At 59.5% G+C, this 19,103-nt stretch overlaps 1 protein-coding gene across 1 annotated transcript; it reads right to left on the bottom strand.

Moving 5' to 3' along the window:
- Positions 1–984: 984 nt before the first annotated feature.
- Positions 985–19,008, bottom strand: VPS35 (VPS35 retromer complex component). The gene is made up of 17 exons (XM_036439498.2): positions 18,864–19,008; positions 15,017–15,115; positions 14,615–14,711; positions 14,059–14,182; positions 13,518–13,700; positions 12,428–12,641; positions 10,173–10,256; positions 9,434–9,543; positions 8,592–8,688; positions 8,338–8,486; positions 6,160–6,367; positions 5,797–5,952; positions 5,143–5,265; positions 3,966–4,145; positions 3,332–3,571; positions 2,408–2,551; positions 985–1,908 (listed from the first exon to the last, which is right to left on the bottom strand). The coding sequence occupies exons 1-17, from the start codon at positions 18,864–18,866 to the stop codon at positions 1,729–1,731; spliced, it is 2,391 nt and encodes a 796-aa protein (XP_036295391.1). The 5' UTR covers positions 18,867–19,008; the 3' UTR covers positions 985–1,728.
- Positions 19,009–19,103: the final 95 nt, after the last annotated feature.

The raw sequence follows: 19,103 nt of genomic DNA, 5'->3' as shown, positions 1-19,103 counted from the left end.
CCGCAGGGGCCCGCCCTCTCCAGGCGCCTCCAGCCCCGGGCAGCGCCTGGGCGCCACCTACTGGCCAGGCGGACCGCCGTCCTCCGCCCAGCTCTGGGCAGAACTTGGACCACGTTGAAATGGGTCATCCTTTGGGATGATTTCCAGAACGCTAATGGCCGTTCGCAGACATCGGGCGAAGCAGAAAAGGCATCGGGTGACAATAAACACTGTAGTTGGCCTCCTTCGTGCGGTGACTGGGCTTCACCCGGCCACCCTTTCACCTCCAGCCCCCTCCACCCGCTCCTTCACCCACTCAGACGCACACATTTGGAAATAACGTCCAATTAAATGTACAAAACGTGTGTTTTGCCCACATTTACCATCAAAGCCAAGTACAATCTCCAATGACACTAGCGGTTGAACACTGTGCACAGGACCCGCCCTGCACGCTCTGCCTGCATCCTCATTCAAGATTCAAAAACAGGTTTGGCTCAGTGGATAGAGCATCGGTCTGCGGACTGAAAGGTCCCAGGTTCAATTCCGGTCAAGGGCATGTACATTGGTTGCGGGCACATCCCCGGTGGGAGGTGTGCAGGAGGCAACTGGTCAATGTTTCTCTCTCATCGACGTTTCTCTCTATACCTCTTCCTTCCTCTCTGTGGAAAATGAATAAAATATATTAAAACAAAACAAAACAAAAAACCCGTCCCGAGGCCAGGAATACAGATGAGAAAACAGTCACCAAGAAGAAGGGTAAAGAAAATAAAAACACAAAAAGGTAAGTAGCACCCAGTTTAACCCAGCACAGCGAGCATCAGAAGCAGCCTAACTCCAGTAGCGCCCTGAGGGCTGTGCCGGCAGAGAGGAGAGGCCAGTGACAGCAGGGCCGCCAGGATGCCAGGTGTGAGGCGGCGGAGCCTGCCGGTGACGTGGCTCAGCAGGCTTTGCACCCACAGCACCTGCTGGTTCCCGTATGAGTCAGTATGAAAGAAGAGTCCGGACTGTTAATAGCAACTTTATTCTCACTGGTGAAAAAAAAAAAAAAATTTCTGATAATGGTCTGAAGTATTTCCCCCTAAATTTACATGGAAGGTTATACATAAATTACATAGATCACAAATTTTCTATTTTATACTATTTAGAACAAAATTATTTTGATAAATATGTCAAGAGAACCAGATAGGTTCTTACTGGATGGCTGAGCCCCAATATGCAAAATATAGCTTCTGGTTTGACCATGGTGCTTTAGATCCTCACACATGCATTAATATATTCTAGTTTTAGGGAAAATACTATACAGGGCCTCATCCTGCACGTAGGGAGGAGCCCGGCTGAACTTCACATACAGTATTCCTTTCGTCTACCTCACACTGGACTAGCGAACAAAGAGACAGACTTCCGGCCGGGTCAGTGCTCCCAGCGATGAGGCAATGACACAGCCAACATGGGCAGGACAGGGAGGGGGAAGGAGAGCTTCATCAGTAGCCGAGAGTGGTTTCTGGATAACTCTGTTTTGTTTTTTTACAATCACGGTAATTTTAAATAGCAAATCATGCCAGCTGGGTGATGAGCCGACCTGCACACTTATGAAGTGAATAACTTTATTAAGGTCTCGGAGGTGAGTGTCCGGAGGCGCCGGTCACACGTCACAGGGAAGAGACGAGGCCTACCGCAGCCTTTCTGAAGGCACAATCGAGGGAGGCGGCCGCAGCCCGCAGCCCGCACCCTGGCCGTGCGGCGGCGCCCTCACAGGACGAGGCCCTCGTAGATGGGCCCCTCGGACTCCGGCGCCTCTCGCCGCAGGCGCAGGTGCTCCAGCGTGTTGTGGAAGTGCTTGTTGATCTGCTCCGTCTCCTCGCTGGACTCCAGGTTGGGGAGGTCCTCTCGGATCTTCTGGATAAGCTGGTTCAAAACCTGAATTGTGACCTGCAAGCAACGTGCACACGCTCACGACCCAGCACCAGCGCACAGGGTCGAAGGTCACTTAAGGAAAACATTCTGAGGAGCTCGTGTTCCTCGCACCAATTACCAGAGCGATCATGAAAAGAAAGAAGAGATGAGAGCAGGGTTCCTACTGAAGCTACAACTATGAGCTAGTCATAAAAAAGGGGGGGGGAGGTAATTAAAAAATACAGAGCCTCATGAACCAGTAAGAGAACAGCAGCAAAACAGGATTTAACTACAAATCCTCATTCTCCTTCGAGAATCATTCTAGCTTGTACGTGATGACAAGGCAGCCTCCTAGGTAAGTCGTTTGGTGTCTTGGACAGGCAGTGGCTGTTTTTACAAAACATCCCTCAGCAAACGCGATGCCCACATGGACAGAGCGGGGTCTGGAGACTCAGAGACCAGGAGGTGGACTCGCCCACGGTGTCAGGACGTACACGCGCACGCACCGCCTGAGGGCAGGGCGGAGGGCACTCACCGCGTCGTTCTCCTTCTCGTAGAAGTAGATGTATCTGTTGAGGATCTCTATGAAGAGCTGCACCTGCAGCGAGGGGTCCATGCACTGGTTGGCGATCTTCAGGGCTTTCTTCAGGCACTCCATGACCCTCTTGCCGCCGTGCAACTGAACGGGGGGGTGGGGGGCTTGTTAACGAGGTCAGTGTTTCACGAACATCCGGGCCACAGGGACATACACACAGCTCTATGCATCTTGCTCATGTTCCAAAGGGCAAAAAGAATCTAATCTTCCTTGTCTAAAGCACGCAGCTCCGTTTTAAAGCAAACAGGTCCCTTGCTTTGCATGTTTATGTTTATATTTACACACAGCACACTCGGAGACGTTGTGGGCTAGGTCCCAGACCACAATAAAGCGAGCATTGCAGTAAAAAGGAGCTGCGTCAGCCTCCTCAGCAGCCACTAATGATAAGAGGAAGCAGAGGGAGAGAGGGAGACAGGGATGGCCGGTGGGCGGAGCAGTCAGCGCACACAGCAATCCCGGTCCCAGGACACCCCGACATGACAGCAGGACACCACGAGCACAGGTCACGTCACCAAGTGTGAGGTCAGGAACAGGCCTGACACACGGAGCACAGCAACTACGAGATACGAGGGGCCACGTGCCGTGGGAAACGGCGCCCCCGTGGGCTGGACGCTCTCTGCAGAGCCAGCAGCCCGCACTGAGCAGGCGGGCCTGGGTACGGGTGTGTCTGCTGAAGGCAGCAGCCTCACCCCGCGGTTTGTTAGTCTCTAAGCGGAAGCAGGCGTCCCGCAGGATGTCACTCTATGCATTCCTTTCCTTCCGGCTCCTTCCCCGGAGCGGCTTCCTGGCCTCCAGCGCCTCGCCGCCAGGCACAGCCTGCCACCCTCCCTCCCTCCCTCTCTCCGGCAGCGGCCCAGGCCTCACCTCCTCCCCGTTCTTGTCGGTGTTCCGGCCCGGCCAGAAGAGGTGGGCGCAGGTGCTCACGGCGCGGCCCTGGTCCGGCTTCTTCAGGAGCTTGGAGGCGGCGAGCGCGCACTGCGTCCTCAGCGGCTCATGGTTCTCCTCGCCGAAGCACTTCATCCTCTCGAACGTGCCGATGATCAGCGTGATGGCCGCCAGCTGGGCCTTGGAGTCACTGATCTCGTCCTCGTACAGGGAGAACGCCTGGCGGGCAGAGCGGGGCCTGTAGGTACCAGCCATGCCCGCGGGCACTGCCCATGCAGGTCCACCACACCCCGCCCTCCGGGAGGCTTCCTGCAGGCCTCGGATGGGCGCGTGCGGCCCGGGAGAAGCAGGAGGCAGCGGGATGCTGACCGGCTGCAGCAGGAAGGCGGGCTCAGCTCCTGCTTAGCCCAGGCCTCCCCGTCCGAAGGGGCGAAGGACTTTCCCCAAGAAGTTCTGCCAGGACCGTGGGAACCGAGGCTCACCAGCACCCGTAACTGAGGGTCTCCCTCTCCGAACGGTCCCTGTGGCCGCAGCACTAAGGTCCCAAGCCCAGGGAGGGAGGGGGCGGCCTGGCACCACCCAGGCGGCTGACCCAGAGGGGGCAGCTCTTCACCTGGGACATGAACTCATACGCGACCGTCTCGTGGTTCTCGAAGCCGATCTCGCCGGCCGCCAGGGCGCCCTGCAGGAACAGCCGCAGCGGCAGCTCCGCCAGCTCGGCCTTGATCAGCGCGCTGATGGTCTGGTGGGCGAAGGAGAAGATCTTCTGGCACTTCTTCTCCCACTTGTCGTCCTGCAACACGAAGCCGGCTGCTTACCGCAGGTCCGGTGGGCCAGGACACTCCCTGGACGCGAGCCTCCCAGACACACCGAGCACAGGCCTCGGCAGTTTCCTCACGCCCTTCCCGCTCCCAGTGCACTCCTCACATACTAGGCACCTGTTCTCTCTCTTCAGAAAAGCAACACATGCCAAATTTGGACAAAATTAGAAAAATAAACAAAAAAAGATTTGTGAAAATTAAAACCATCCCTAAATCTATCACCAGCAATAATCCCTGATAACACTTTCTTTCTTCTTGGCAAATGTAACTTGACGGGGACCTTGCACACAGTCCTGCTTTCTGCTTTACAGCCGCTCATAAATGATGAGTCCAGCCCTTCCTGGTGGGCTCAGCAGAGAAAGCGTCAGCTTGTGGACTGAAGTGTCTCAGGTTCAATTCCCGTCAAGGGTTCACGCCTGGGATGTGGGCTCAATCCCCAGTAGGGGGCATGCAGGAGGCAGCCGACCAATGATTCTCATCATTGATGTTCCTCTTTCTCTCTCTGAATTTAGTAAAAATGTATTTTAACAATAAAAATTGAAAGAATTAAAAAGGAAGCAAACAACCCACAATGGGTCCAACCCCGAGACGCCTCGATGGGGGCTCGTGGAGAGGGGACCGGCCGGCCTCCCGGGCAGAGCTGCCCCACCTACATGCCTGCAGCCCTGCCGTGTGGCCGCTACGCCGGAGCCTGGGCTGTGCAGCCGCTCTGTCAGACTGAAGACCGAGGCAGCTGGTAGGACTCGGGTCTCAAAGGAAACTTCCTACCGGGGCTGCTCCGAGCACACACTTAGCCCGGCTGAGCTCTCACTTCCGTGCCTTCGGCCGGTGCCTGATCTGCCAGCATCACTGGGGGACGGGAGAACGAGCCACCGTCTGCTCGAGCAGTGGCTGTTCCTATAGAAACGCACTAAGTGCACACGGGGGGGGGGGGGGGGGAGTAGACAGCACAATGAGACGCCCACCCACCACTTTGGAGTTCTGCTTGTAGCGGAAGGCCAGCTGGTAGGCGGCGAACACCAGGGGTGGCAGCGTGAAGCGGATCCGCTGGTTCCCACCAGCTCCGAAGTGCTTCCGTGCCGTGTTTAAAATCTGGTGAAACACCCGCAATGCCATCAGTCTTCTCTGCTCCGGGACTCACCGCTGTCCAATCAGAGGCAGCACTGGGTCTCTCACAGCTGCTAGCCCCACCGAGGGCCCACACACCTCTGACCTCGCAGCATGTCACCCGACACACAGGAACCCCACCTCACAGACGGGGCTTGGAGAGGCTGCAGGCCACCGTCAGGGCAGAGGGCTGCACAGTCCCCGAGCGCGTGCAGGAAGCACAGTGCCGGTGGAGGCGCTAAGGAGACTCCATCCCATTCCAACGTGGCAGCACCACTCCCACCTGCAAACCTGACTACAGGATTGCTCTTATGCTTAAAGCACCAGTTAAAAGGATAAGGAGCAGAGCTCCAGGCACTACAAACAATGCTTATCAGGAGAGGAAAGTCTACGGACTCCACTCCATCTCTCATCAGCCGCCATTCCTTCCAACCCTCCTGCAGCCCGCTGTGACCCGAGAGCCACGCCCGTGCCTGCCTCCCGGGGGCGCAGGGCGCAGGGAGAGCGGACTCGTACCAGGTACTGCTGGTCGGGGTCCTCCGACCGCAGGAGGTGGATGAACCTGCCCACGAGGCTCTGCTCGTCGGCAAAGTCCTCGGGGTCAGGGTCCTCCGCGGGCTGATCGGGCTGGTCCTGGATCAGCGTGGAGACGAGGTTCATTATGGCGTCCACCTGTACATGAGACAGAGACCGGGTGAAGCCATAGCCAGAAAAAGCTGCTGTTCAGGCTTCCAGTGGGCGGTCCCCCTGTGCCCACAATGCACTTCGTCCCAGAAGCAGGGATGGGCAGGCCTGCGGCAGAGGCCAGGCAGCGCGGGCTCCCTCCCTCGTGCACCTCCACCCCGTGACTGACCTTCACTCCCGCTGGCGCCGGCTCACCTGGTCCTGAGAGACGATCTCCGTGTTGTAGTCCAGCACGTTGCTGAGCACGTAGCAGCTCATGCTCTTCCGGGACTCGTAGTCGAAGTACTCGAAGAGCGGGTGGAAGTGCCTCAGCTTCAGCACGGTCAGCACGTTGCTGTAGGCGTCCACGGGGATCTTCAGGAGCCTGGTGAGCTCCTTGGAGACGGCGCTGCTGGTGGCGATGCTGGGAGGCAGGGAAGGGGGCGGCCTCACTGCGCAGAACCAGCTCCCGCACAGGCGGCGGTGTGCACGGCCGTCTGCACCTCTCACCTCTCACCGGCACGGAGAGGCGCCCGCCCCGGCCACCGCCCTCCTCCCGGGATGCGTGTCCTGACACGTGTCTTCACCTCCTAACATCCTAGTGCCAACAATGGCCTCAGTAATGCCGGGCTGCGGAGCTGGAGGCTAAATGACTGTCTGGAATTCGCTGTTTCTGAGGGAGGGTGGGAGCGGTGGCTCGGTCCCTGGGCGGCTGGTAAGTGCTGTGAGCACCACAAAGGTAAGTGGGAGAAAAACCAGGCCAAATGAGCAAGTCCACCGACCAGGAGGACCACCAACTCCCGCTTCTGCGTCAGACAGCGGGGATTCGGGACAAGCAGCTGGGTTTCAGGCAGCAGCCTGTGGAGCTTTGGTGGAGACGGGCAGCGGCCGCTTAGAGAATTGTAGAGATCGGGATTTCTAAGTCTTCATTTTACCTAATTTTACTTTAAAATTCACTTAGTAAGGGAAGATACAGAGACATCAGTGTTATCATTCAAGATCTGAAATGCTTGTCAGGTCACACAAAAAATGGCCCAGACCCAAGGGAAGAGGGGCCAGGAAGAGGTGCGAGAAAAGCCACCCTCCTGCTGCAGCGAGCCCCTGGAGGCGGAGGGAGGCCCCTGGAGGCGGAGGGAGGCCCCTGGAGGCGAAAGGAGGCCCCGGAGGCGGAAGGAGACCCCTGCAGGGGAAGGGAGGCCCCCGGAGGGGAAGGGAGGCCCCCGGAGGCGGAGGGAGGCCCCGGAGGCGGAGGGAGGCCCCGGAGGCGGAAGGAGACCCCTGGAGGGGAAGGGAGGCCCCTGGAGGGGAAGGGAGGCCCCGGAGGCGGAGGGAGGCCCCTGGAGGCGGAGGGAGGCCCCTGGAGGCGGAGGGAGGCCCCTGGAGGCGGAGGGAGGCCCCGGAGGCGGAGGGAGGCCCCGGAGGCGGAGGGAGGCCCCGGAGGCGGAAGGAGACCCCTGGAGGGGGAAGGAGGCCCCCGGAGGGGAAGGGAGGCCCCTGGAGGGGAAGGGAGGCCCCTGGAGGCGGAGGGAGGCCCCGGAGGGGGAAGGAGACCCCTGGAGGGGAAGGGAGGCCCCTGGAGGGGAAGGGAGGCCCCTGGAGGCGGAAGGAGACCCCTGCAGGGGAAGGGAGGCCCCCAGAGGCGGAGGGAGGCCCCCGGAGGCGGAGGGAGGCCCCTGCAGGGGAAGGGAGGCCCCCAGAGGCGGAGGGAGGCCCCCAGAGGCGGAGGGAGGCCCCGGAGGCGGAGGGAGGCCCCGGAGGCGGAAGGAGACCCCTGGAGGCGGAGGGAGGCCCCTGGAGGCGGAGGGAGGCCCCTGGAGGCGGAGGGAGGCCCCCGGAGGCGGAGCGAGGCCCCCGGAGGCGGAGGGAGGCCCCTGGAGGCGGAGGGAGGCCCCGGGAGGCGGAAGGAGACCCCTGCAGGGGAAGGGAGGCCCCCGGAGGGGAAGGGAGGCCCCCAGAGGCGGAAGGAGGCCCCGGGAGGGGGAGGGAGACCCCTGGAGGGGGAGGGAGGCCCCTGGAGGCGGAGGGAGGGCGAGGCATGAGGTGAAACATGAGGTGGAACAGTGATAGAGCGAGGGCCAGCTGGACCCACCTCAGCAACAGAGGGCGGGACAGGAAGGGACCACTGAGAAAAACAAAGGGCTCGTAAATGTCCAAAGTGGCCACTAGAGGGTGCCGCAGGCCTGGCAGAGCTCCACTAAAGCGGCTCTTAAGTCTTCTCTTCTTGATGGCATCGAAGCTCAAAACGGGATCGCAAACCTCCTTAACGCCCACACCTGACATCCTGCACAGCCCTCCTTTTCGGAGCCCCTTCCTTCTCGGGGAGCTGCTGCTGGCACAGAGTCTCCCTCGGGTTAAGAACGAACTTGTTCGTCACACCGGAGGGTACCGACTTACTGCTCCAGGTTGAGCTTGTTGAAGATCTCCACCGTGGTCTCCAGCACCTTGTCCACGTAGTCCACACGGTCCGGGTAGCACTTCATCGCCAGGTTGATGAGCGACACTTGGAGCGACACGACGTCCTCCGAGGGCATGTCCTGTCTGGACTGCGGAGGGGAGAGCACGGGATTCGTCAGTCAGTCAGTCAGTCAGTCACACGGGGCCTCCCTCCCGGCTGGGGCTCGGGGCCTGCACGGCGGACCCACACCCACCTGGATCACGGTGGCCACCTGCTGGGAGAAGATGTCGAAGAGCTTGATGTCTGCGGGGATGCCGGGCCCGTCCTCGCGGTGCGCGAACAGCGCCAACCTGGGGCAGACGGCCTGGTGAGGGCGGGCGGGGTGGGTCCGAGGACATGCCGCCTCACGCCTGCCCCACCTCCTGCGGGGGTCTTTCTCCGGGAGCAGAAAGGGCTTGAAAAGGACGGATGCAGCCGACACTTCCTCACTCCCTTTTACCTAAACAGTCTGCCGGGAAGCCCTACTTCCCTGCAATCCCACTTCTCCCAAACGTGGTGCCACACAGAAATGGGTTCTCAACAGGCCAATGCTGCCAAACTCCGTGAAGCCTGCTTAAGCAGATACGGACAGAAATGCGTTAAGGAGACGGATGTATTCAACAGAAAGATTAACAGGACAATCTTTAGCCCGCCTGGGGTGGCTCAGTGGTTGTGCATTGACCTGTGAACCAGGAGGTCATGGTTCGATTCCTGGCCAGGGCTCCATTCCCAGTGGAGGCATGCAGGAGGCAGTCGATCAATGACTCTCTCTCATCACTGATGTTTCCTCTCTCTCTCCCTCACCCTTCCTCTCTGACATCAATAAAAAGATATTTCTATATGTGTATGTTATCTCATGCTTCTGCACAATTAAACGCGAAACCTCTTTCCTGCTAAGTGAGAGGAGCACTGATCGGTACTGGCGCTTCCAGAACTAGACGTGTACGTGGCAGGCGCTGCGTAGTAACTCGGGAGCGGGAGTGACGCAGGACGCGTCTCACGTGTCAGGACGGCCTCTCACGTGTCACTGGAGCTCAGTTCGCCCGGAGCTCTCACCTGTCGATCAGCGCGATGATGATGTTCTTCACGTTCACGTTCTGGTGCAGCTCGGCGCAGGCCCGGAGGAAAGGGTTCAGGGTCTGCAAGTGGAACTCGTCGGGGAAAACCTGAAAACCAAGCCAGAGCTGACTGGACAGCAAACACAGCTCACGTCAGCCTCTGGGCCGGTACTGAGAGTCCGAACTCGTGGGAGAGATCGCTTCCGTCTCGGGGACCAAATTAAAATACGCTAAGCTCTCCACCATAAGCCAGACAGACCGGTCCACTAACCACAGGCACCCACTCTGCTGCGCCTAATGAGAACTGGGGAATGGGAGGTTCGCTGACACTTGGGGGAAAACACAGAGACCACATGTTAGCGGCAGGAGAAAGGAATTCTTTATTCACCAAAGCCCATTTCTCCTCTGTCAAGATTAAAAAAAAAAAATGAAAATTAATGAACTATAAAGTGGGTTGTTTAAAAAAAAACACATAAATTGCCCTAGCCTGTTTGGCTCAGTAGATAGAGCATCAGCCTGCGAACTGAAAGGTCCCAGGTTTGATTCTGGTCAAGGGCATATACCCAGGTTATGGGCTTGATCCCCAGTGGGGGACTTGGAAGAGGTAGCCCATCCATGATTCTCTCTCATCATGGGTGTTTTTATCCCTCGCTCCCTCTTCTTTTCTCTTTGAAATAAATAAAAATATATATATTTTTAAAAATCTTTAAAAAGACAAACGAAGTGCTATCACTTACCTGGATAATACACTCCATGAGGTATTCTTGAGCCAAAGCATCCCGACAATTCACGACTTGCTCCAATATGCCGGTCAAGACGATCTGAGAGAAAAGTAAGAGATAAAGGATGATTTTCAAAATCTTAGGTTACCTCTCTAGTAACACACTTGGACTATTAATTTAAAAACCATATTTTAGGTTTTTCTCATTCTTGCTTCATTTCTAGGTTAGAATTTTATAGCCCGGCCGGCGTGGCTCAGTAGTTGAGCATCAACCTCCGGACCAGGAGGTCACTGTTAGATTCCTGGTCAGGGCACAGGCCTGGGTTGTGGACTCAATCCCTAGTCAGGGGCGTGCAAGACACAGCCAATCAATGACTCTCTCTCTTTCTCTCTCCTTTCCCTTCTTCTCTGAAATCAATGAAAATATATATTTAAAATTTTTTATAATTAAATTAAAAATTGTGTTTCTATTTAGTAAAATTCATTTCCTCTCTGTAAAAAAAAAAAAAAAAATCAATATTTTTTTAATAAGAAACCTCTGTCTAACCCAAGGTTATAGAAATTTCCTTTATGTTTTCTTCTAAAAATTTTAATAGATTTTAGATTTAAGTCTCTGGCGCATTTTTTAGGTTTTTTTAATGAGGTATGAGGCGGGGTCACAGGTCGGGGGTTTTGTCTGCATACAGATGTCTGTATTCCAGAACCACCTGTTGTAAAGGCTGCTTCTGTGCCTTTATGAATAGTTGATTATAGTCTGTGGTCTATTCCGGATTGCTGACTCCAGGGGTCACAGCCTCGCTGGCCTGTAAGTTGCCGCCACCCGTCTGTGCCCGCTTCAGCATGCCAGCCAGGGGCACAGCAGTCCCAGGCGGCAGAGGGGACGGTATCTACTCTCTGATGCTTCACAGAAAAAGTCTGTGGCTCCTGCTTCCTCTCCTCCCACTTAGGTGCTTCTCCCTCTCCCCGAGCCGTTAGCTTACGTAGCTCTGCGGTAAACCTCCAGCAAAATACGGTTCATCGCAATTCAAAAAGGGAAACTGTAATATTCAACCTTCCGCTCCACACAGACTCAACACGCATCTTTTGGTCTAAGTCTTCTTAGACGTCATTTAACGACAACATCTCCCCGTTTAAACCAGACTCCAGGGACACCGCAGGCAGGAGAGGGGGCAGCGCAGAGATGACACTACGGGCAGGAGGAGGGGGGCAGCGCAGAGACGACATCGCGGGCAGGAGGGGGGGGGGCAGCACAGAGACGACACCGCGGGCAGGAGGAGGGGGGCAGCGCAGAGACGACACCACGGGCAGGAGGGGGGGGCAGCACAGAGACGACACCGCGGGCGGGGGGGGGGCAGCACAGAGACGACACCGCGGGCAGGAGGGGGGGGCAGCACAGAGACGACACCGAGGGCAGGAGGGGGGCAGCGCAGAGATGACACCGCGGGCAGGAGGGGGGCAGCGCAGAGACGACACCGCGGGCAGGAGGAGGGGGGCAGCACAGAGACGACACCGCGGGCAGGAGGGGGGAGGCAGCGCAGAGATGACACCGCGGGCAGGAGGAGGGGGGCAGCACAGAGACGACACCGCGGGCAGGAGGAGGGGGGCAGCGCAGAGACGACACCGCGGGCAGGAGGAGGGGGGCAGCACAGAGACGACACCGCGGGCAGGAGGGGGGCAGCGTAGAGATGACACCGCGGGCAGGAGGAGGGGGGCAGCGTAGAGATGACACCGCGGGCAGGAGGAGGGGGGCAGTGCAGAGACGACACCGCGGGCAGGAGGAGGGGGGCAGCGTAGAGATGACACCGCGGGCAGGAGGAGGGGGGCAGCGTAGAGATGACACCGCGGGCAGGAGGAGGGGGGCAGCGTAGAGATGACACCGCGGGCAGGAGGAGGGGGGCAGCGTAGAGATGACACCGTGGGCAGGAGGAGGGGGGCAGCACAGAGACGACACCGCGGGCAGGAGGAGGGGGGCAGCGTAGAGACGACACCGCGGGCAGGGGGAGGGGGGCAGCACAGAGATGACACCGCGGGCAGGAGGGGGGCAGCACAGAGACGACACCGCGGGCAGGGGGAGGGGGGCAGCGCAGAGATGACACCGCGGGCAGGAGGGGGGGGCAGCACAGAGACGACACCGCGGGCAGGAGGAGGGGGGCAGTGCAGAGACGACACCGCGGGCAGGAGGGGGGGGCAGTGCAGAGACGACACCGCGGGCAGGAGGGGGGCAGCACAGAGACGACACTGCGGGCAGGAGGAGGGGGGCAGCGCAGACACCTGCTTGTAGCGCTCCACGTTGACGCCTTCCAGCTGGCTGAGCCGCACCAGGTTGGTGCCCACCAGAATGCGCAGCTCCTGCCGCTCCCGCTCCCGCTTCTCCCGGTCGCGGCTGTGGCCCTGGTGCTGCATGCGCACCCACAGCTTGTTCATCTCGGCAAAGTTGAGGAGCACGAAGTCCATGGAGTCGCTGATGTCGCCCGTCGTCTCTTCACTGCAGGGAGACGGGGAGACCTTCGCACACGGGCCACGTCACGGACACGCTCCCCGCCACCTCCCTCCGTGCTCCTCCTCGTCCCCCTCTAACGCCCCGGCTGATCAAAGGCTTCCGACCCCCAGCTCGGCGCTCCGTTTCCAGGGGACAAACTCCGGGGAATGCCAGGAGAGGACCCAGCACACCAGCTGTTACCGGGACAGAACACTGCCCCGGGCCTTCCCCGCACCAACCACAGCTGCGTTAGTGCCAAAGCCTAACTCGCCTGGCACAACGTACCGGCAACTACATCACCGAGTTGTTCAACAGTTTAAGATTCCATCGGAAGGTAAGCTTAGTGAGCAGGGAAGAGATCATGTGTTTCCTGCCTGTTCTTACACCTCCTGAGAGGGGGAACTTGGTTTTCAAACCCTTTTTACCAGCCACTTAATTAATCTTCAAAACTGGGAGAAGAATCATAATAAAGCAAACAGCCTCTACTCGGCTAAGCCTGTGTGTGCTCTGGTTGTTCACATCTCATGTGTGTGCAGAGATCACGGAAACCATTCTGTTCTAGGGAACTGGCAGGCCAGCCCATCCACCGTACGAACAGACGGACATGCAGGGAACAGCAGGAAAACTGGGTGGTTCGTGGAAAACATTAAGCATTAAGCGTCATTAGTTCACTGAAAGGACAATTCCCAAACAGAACGCAGTTAATAACCATCTTTCGGAAGTCTACCGAATGGAATGAGAAATGCTCTCCGTCCGCCAGGGAGAAAGGCAGGTCCTAGAGACGCTCAGGTGTCCCTGTGTGCGGCACAGAGGCCCGCCAGAGCGCCCGCACACACGGTCTGCCTGCGGGGCACGGCGCGCGCCGGCGGACACGGCACTCACTCGGCGGGCTCCCCCTCGTCGGGCAGGATGTTCCTGGTGCACTGCAGCAGGTAGTTACGAAGGAACAGCCCCCGCAGAGGGTGCTGCACCCCCCGGCACATCTCCACCAAGTCCTTCAGGATGTCCTTCCGGGACTGAGGGAAGGACTTGACGTACACCACGCCCACCGTGATCAGCAGGTACCTAGACGGCGAGGAGAAAGGACACGCCAGGTCAGGAATGGGAGGACGCAGCCGGCACACTGAATGCCGATGCAGCTGGCACACGAGGCAGGGCCGGCTTTCTCCTGCAGGGTGACAAACGTGGATGGATAGAAAACAACCGCAGACACCCCAAAGTTACACACACACACACACACACACACACACACACGTAACCATCACCTTCCCAAGTATTAGGAATAATGGTTACATTCACTTTTCTAGTAGTTAAGACATTGAACAAAACACGTCCGTTTCCTTCTATTTCCAAAACCCCTTGTTGCTCTAGTGGAGCCGTGAAACGATCGCCCCTGTGAGGCCCCCGGAGGGCCCCGACTTACAGCCGCGGGATGATGTTGCCCGCGTACTGCACCAGCTCGTACAGGTCCGCCACCTTCCGCCCTTTGGCAAACTCGTCCGTCAGGTAGACCTCCAGGTAGTGCAGCTCGTCAGAAATGGCCATATCTTCCCGCAGGTTAAGGCTCACACAGAACCAGGCCAGGCGAGCGACCCTGGACCCGCAGCGGCCGCTCAGCCAGGGCGCTATCTGAGAACAGGGCCGAGAGGCTGTCTGTCTGGGGGGCAAGGCAGACGGAACAGGGGCCCTCAGTGTGCTGGCGGGTCTGACAGGCACATCTCAGAACCCCTTCCCCTGCGGGTCCTGCAGACAGGGTCGGAGCGGTAAGTAAAGAGCCAGCGCCCAGGGCCCTCAGGAAGCCTCTGGAAACTGAGGCACAACATAGCACTGAAGGAGGAAGACTCAGAAGGGCCTCTGACACGGGTTTCTTCCTGTCACTCAGCACCCCTGCCTGGGGGGGGCGCTGTCCGCGAAGGCAGCGATGACACGCTCCGGGACACGCAGGAGCCAAGGCCCGGTGCCCTCCCACCAAAGGATACAGAGCTCGTAGTAGCTCTTGGGCGACAGCATGGAGGTCCGGAGCTCGCCCAGCATGTTGGACGCGTGCTTCAGGGCGTCCATGAGCTTGTTCTTGTCCTGGAGGAGGAGGGACGTGATGAGGAGCGGGCCTGGCACACCTGGACTCGGTTAAGGAACACCTCCGCCCAGTGCTGGGGACACCGCTGACCAGCTCCGTCCCCAGCACCGAGCCCTCTGCGGAGAGCGGTGCAGGGTGCCAGCAGGCGCGGGGCTCAGCGAGCCGACGGCCCAGCAGACCTGCAGCCCAACCCGCCACTGCGGCCCTGGCTCCGGCGACCAGGAAGCGGACACCGAGCTTGTGGGACAGGACGCTGTCCTGGCAATGGCGCCGCCACAGCTTCCAGACCCCGGCTGCCGCTTACCAGGCATCTCTTCATCTGGAAGGACTGCACCTTCACGGCCTGCACAGCCTCATCCAGCAGCTTCTCCTGCTCGTCCTGCGGGGACTGCTGTGTGGTAGGCTGCAAAGCAAGAAGCACTTCCGTGAGTCTCACCCGCACGCTCTTCTCACCGCTCGGTGTTCCTACAGCTTCCCCGGGCCTTCCCCGGGTTTCCAGCAAGGCTGGGCCTCAGGGAACCGCCCAAACCTCCCCTCCCACTCCCGTGTCTGACACTACCAGGCAGAGCGCTGTGCGGGCCCTGGGGTCAGCAGGACACCGAGGAGGAGGAGGAGGAGGAGAAGGAGGAGAAGGAGGAGGAGGGGGAGGAGGAGGAGGAGGACGACGAAGAGGAGGAGGAGGAGGCGGCGGCACTGTGCAGAGATCGCACTCCCTCTCGGGGACTGGCTGAGCGTCCCCTAAAGGCGAGCCTCTTAGGACCGTGAGGCCAGTGTTCGCTGCCCGGTGCTGCCGATACACTCTGACCCCCCAATCGCAGCCATCAGACACCACCGCCTTTTCTGTATCGATGTTTCAGAGCGAGAGGAAGGGAGAGAGAGAAACACCAACATCGGCAGCTGCCTCCTGCAGCCCGTGCTGGGGATCCGGCAGGGCCTCTTGGAGCATGGACCGACGCCAACCCCTGAGCCACTCCAGCCGGCACCCAGCCTGCGCTTGTGAAGGCCCACACTCCGCCCGAACCTCGGAAAGCGTTTCTCTGGCCCCCTTTCCGCCGGCCCTGCGGGCCAGTCTCAGACCAGGGAGTCGTTCATGGAACACTGAACCCCCCTAAGCAACACGCAACGGGGGACGAACGGCGAGAAAGAAACTGGCTGGACTGGCGTGTAGTAGCCAAGACACTCTTCTCAGTCCCTGGCTCATCACTTCAAACCACACCCACAGAGACACGGACAAAATACAGGGCGGAGCCGGAGCGGCTCCAGTTGTTGATATAAAAATAATGTAGTAATTAATAATAACACAAGAGTGTAACCTGTGCTTTGCGCACTCACGGCTGTAAACCTGCCTGTATGTCCAGGCAATCTTTGCCATCAGCAAAAACCTGCTCACCACGTGACTTAGACCGGCCTGTCCAGCAGAATTAGCCCCCTCCTCTCCGTGCTGCACAAACACTGTGTTCACACCTCAATCACACTGCGTCACGTTTTAATTGTAAGTGATGGTCATTTTTACAACCTTGGGACCCAACACTGCCTGACACATAATGGATATTCGTAAATGTCCAACAAGTGAACGGATGAGCTGGTGTTAGAATGTTTAGGATAAATATAGTTAATAAAAAGGTACTAGAGAATCAACAGGTGAACGGACAAACCAGTGACGGTACACGTCAATAACAGAACGTTCTCCAGTCATAGGAAGGAAGGCAGCAGTGACCCTCTCGGGGAGTGAACCCAGAACACTTGTGCTAAGCGAAAGAAGCCAGACACAAAGCCCAGATCTTGCCTGGTTCCGGGTGTGTGAAACATCCAGAACAGGCAGATCACCCCAGAAACAGGCCGCAGTGGCCGCCAGGAGGGAGTGGGGAGTCAGTGGCGGAGGAGTGCCACAGGTCTCCACCAGGTGACGATGTCTGGCAGCTGGACAGAGGTGGGCGGCATGACCCGGTGCTAAAATGCAAGGTTTGTTTTATGTAAACTTCACCTTCATTTAAGAAAGGACTAAAGGAAAGGTGGAAACACTACAGAATCAAGATTAAATTAACATTGGTGATCGGCCCGTTAGCTGGAGACCAAACCAGCAGCACCCTGAGTCTGCACAGGGGTAGGGTGCAGAGAAAAGTGGGGTCATTGTGAGCACAGCAATCACAAAACCCCGCTCCGTCCCACTTCGCTCCTATCAAACGGGCTCACTCGCTGTGATGAGGAATGAAGGAAACGCGCTTCCACGTAAGCACGGCAGAAGTGTCACCGTTACTATTACCCCCGTGGACACAGCCCTCATCTCCGCTCGTCAGTCCGCACCGCCTGTCTGCTGGCCAATCTCTCCACTCCCGCTGCAGAGGGGCCCCGGCCACACAACCAAGCCCCCTGCAGTGACAGCCCGCTCACAAGGTGACGGGACACCGCCATGCTCACGCAAGAGCTGCTGCAAGCGTGACACACCAAAGAGCAACCGGAGGAGGGGGACAGGGGCAGAGAGGAGGGGGACAGGGCAGGGAGGAGGGGGACGGGGGCAGGGAGGAGGGGGGCACGGAATCAGGAGGGGGAACATCACCTGCCCACGCACTGTACGTCCCACTGGACTCCCAGGTCCTTCCCAGCTCCCAGGCAGGCCGCTCCCCGCCACCCACCGGGCACAGCATCCTCGGTCCTCAGTCCTTGGGCTGCCTGCCTCCAGCTCCACCCGCCTCCTCCCCTCCAGACCCCTAAGCCAGTGAGAGGGGCGATTCCAGCGCTGAGCACAGTCCTAATGACAAGGCACAGGGGTGCTGGACGAACTGAACTGGATCCTGAATTCCAGGATGGGAGGAGCCAAAGAGGCCAACGCTGGTTTCCTTCCTTCCTTTCTTTTCATTTTTATGTCTTTATTGATTTGAGAGAGAAGAAGGAGGAGGGAGGAAGAGACAGAAACATCAGTGATGAGACAGAATCATGGATGGGCTGCCTCCTACACGCCCCGCACTGGGGATGGAGCCCGAAACCCGGGCCTGCGCCCTTGACTGAGAATCCAATCGAGAATGGAACCATGACCTCCTGGTTCATAGGTCAAAGCTCAACCACCACTGAGCCATACTGGCTGGCCAGCACTGGTTTTCAAATGCAAACGTGAAGCTCAGAGCAGACTGAGGGCCCTGCCGGAGTCAGAGACAGTGACCAGACCGGCACCTGCATTTTCTCTCCCAGTGAAACCCCCGCGCACAGAACTGAGGGTCTGGCTCCGGCTCCGAGCCCATCGGCCTGACACCCGGAGGGGGTGCATGGCAGGAGAGCCTCCCTGAAGGGCTTCCATTACTGAACACCACGTCCACACTGAAGGCTGCTTTGCGGCCCTCACTGGTGGGAAGGGAAGGCCAGGCCGTGGGGGGGAGGGGGGCAGTCTGTCTGTCCAGGGGGCATGTGAGGCCTCAAAACGGACCCACCGCGGACACACCCTCATGCAGATTCGGTGACACCCCAATAAAATGCAAGTGGCAGCTCGCCTCTGCGGGAACCGGGCACGGGGCACGTTTTGAGGAAGTGCCAGTCCCCCGGCCAGCAGCCGCCGGGCGGGGAGAAACCTGCTCCCGGCGAGGGAGCCCGGATGTGGGCACCGGGGAGGCCGGGAGGCCGGGGAGGCGCCAGGCGCCCGGGGACCACCGCTCCTGGCCGGCGGGCAGCTCGCGTCCTTCCAGGAAACTGGCGTCGGCGAGTCCCTAGAAACCGCTGGAGGCGCCGCGCTCGGGAGGCGCCGAGGCCGGCCAAGGCGGTCCCCCCCGGCGGGTGCTTCCTGCCCGGAGAGGCCGTGGGGCCGCGGACACTGTCAGGGGCGGAGGTGGGACTCCGGGCGGGTCCCGGCGCCCCGGGCCCTCCGCACGCCCCCAGCACCCGGGCTGCGCTCAGGGCAGCGGCCGCGGGCCTCCGCGGACCCCAGTGCCTGCAAGGCCGGGACACCCGGGGAGCGCCCGCCTCGGACCTCGGCCGCGCCGGGAGCCGCCGCCCACCGCGCCTGCGGCCTTCCCCGGCCTGCCCCGCACTCCGCAGGCCACGCCGGGCCGGTCGGAGCCGCGACCCGGCGGCGGGGCCCCAACTCCGCCCGCAGCGCTCCAGGGCGATGGGCGAGCGCCGGAGCGGCGAGGGGGGCGCCCGGCCCGCCGCCCCTCGGCACTCACCATGGCGACGCCCCGGCCCTGCGGCTCTCAGCAGCCTCCGCGCGCCCGGCCCGCCGCGGTCAGGTGACGCCAGCCAGGCCCCGCCCTCTCTAGCCCCGCCTCCGGGCCTGCAGGAGGCCCCTCGATTGGTCCGCTTCTAGGAGCCCAAGTCTCGCGTATCGATTGGCTCTTGCCCCAGCGCACTGGGTTGACGGACCGAGGCGCCAGCCAGTCTGTTCACGGTGTGGGAGAGGGCGGGGC

Source organism: Pipistrellus kuhlii, unplaced genomic scaffold (assembly GCF_014108245.1).
Source record: "Pipistrellus kuhlii isolate mPipKuh1 unplaced genomic scaffold, mPipKuh1.p scaffold_m20_p_159, whole genome shotgun sequence".
NCBI lineage: Eukaryota > Metazoa > Chordata > Mammalia > Chiroptera > Vespertilionidae > Pipistrellus > Pipistrellus kuhlii.
This window is presented reverse-complemented; position numbering and strand designations above follow the sequence as displayed.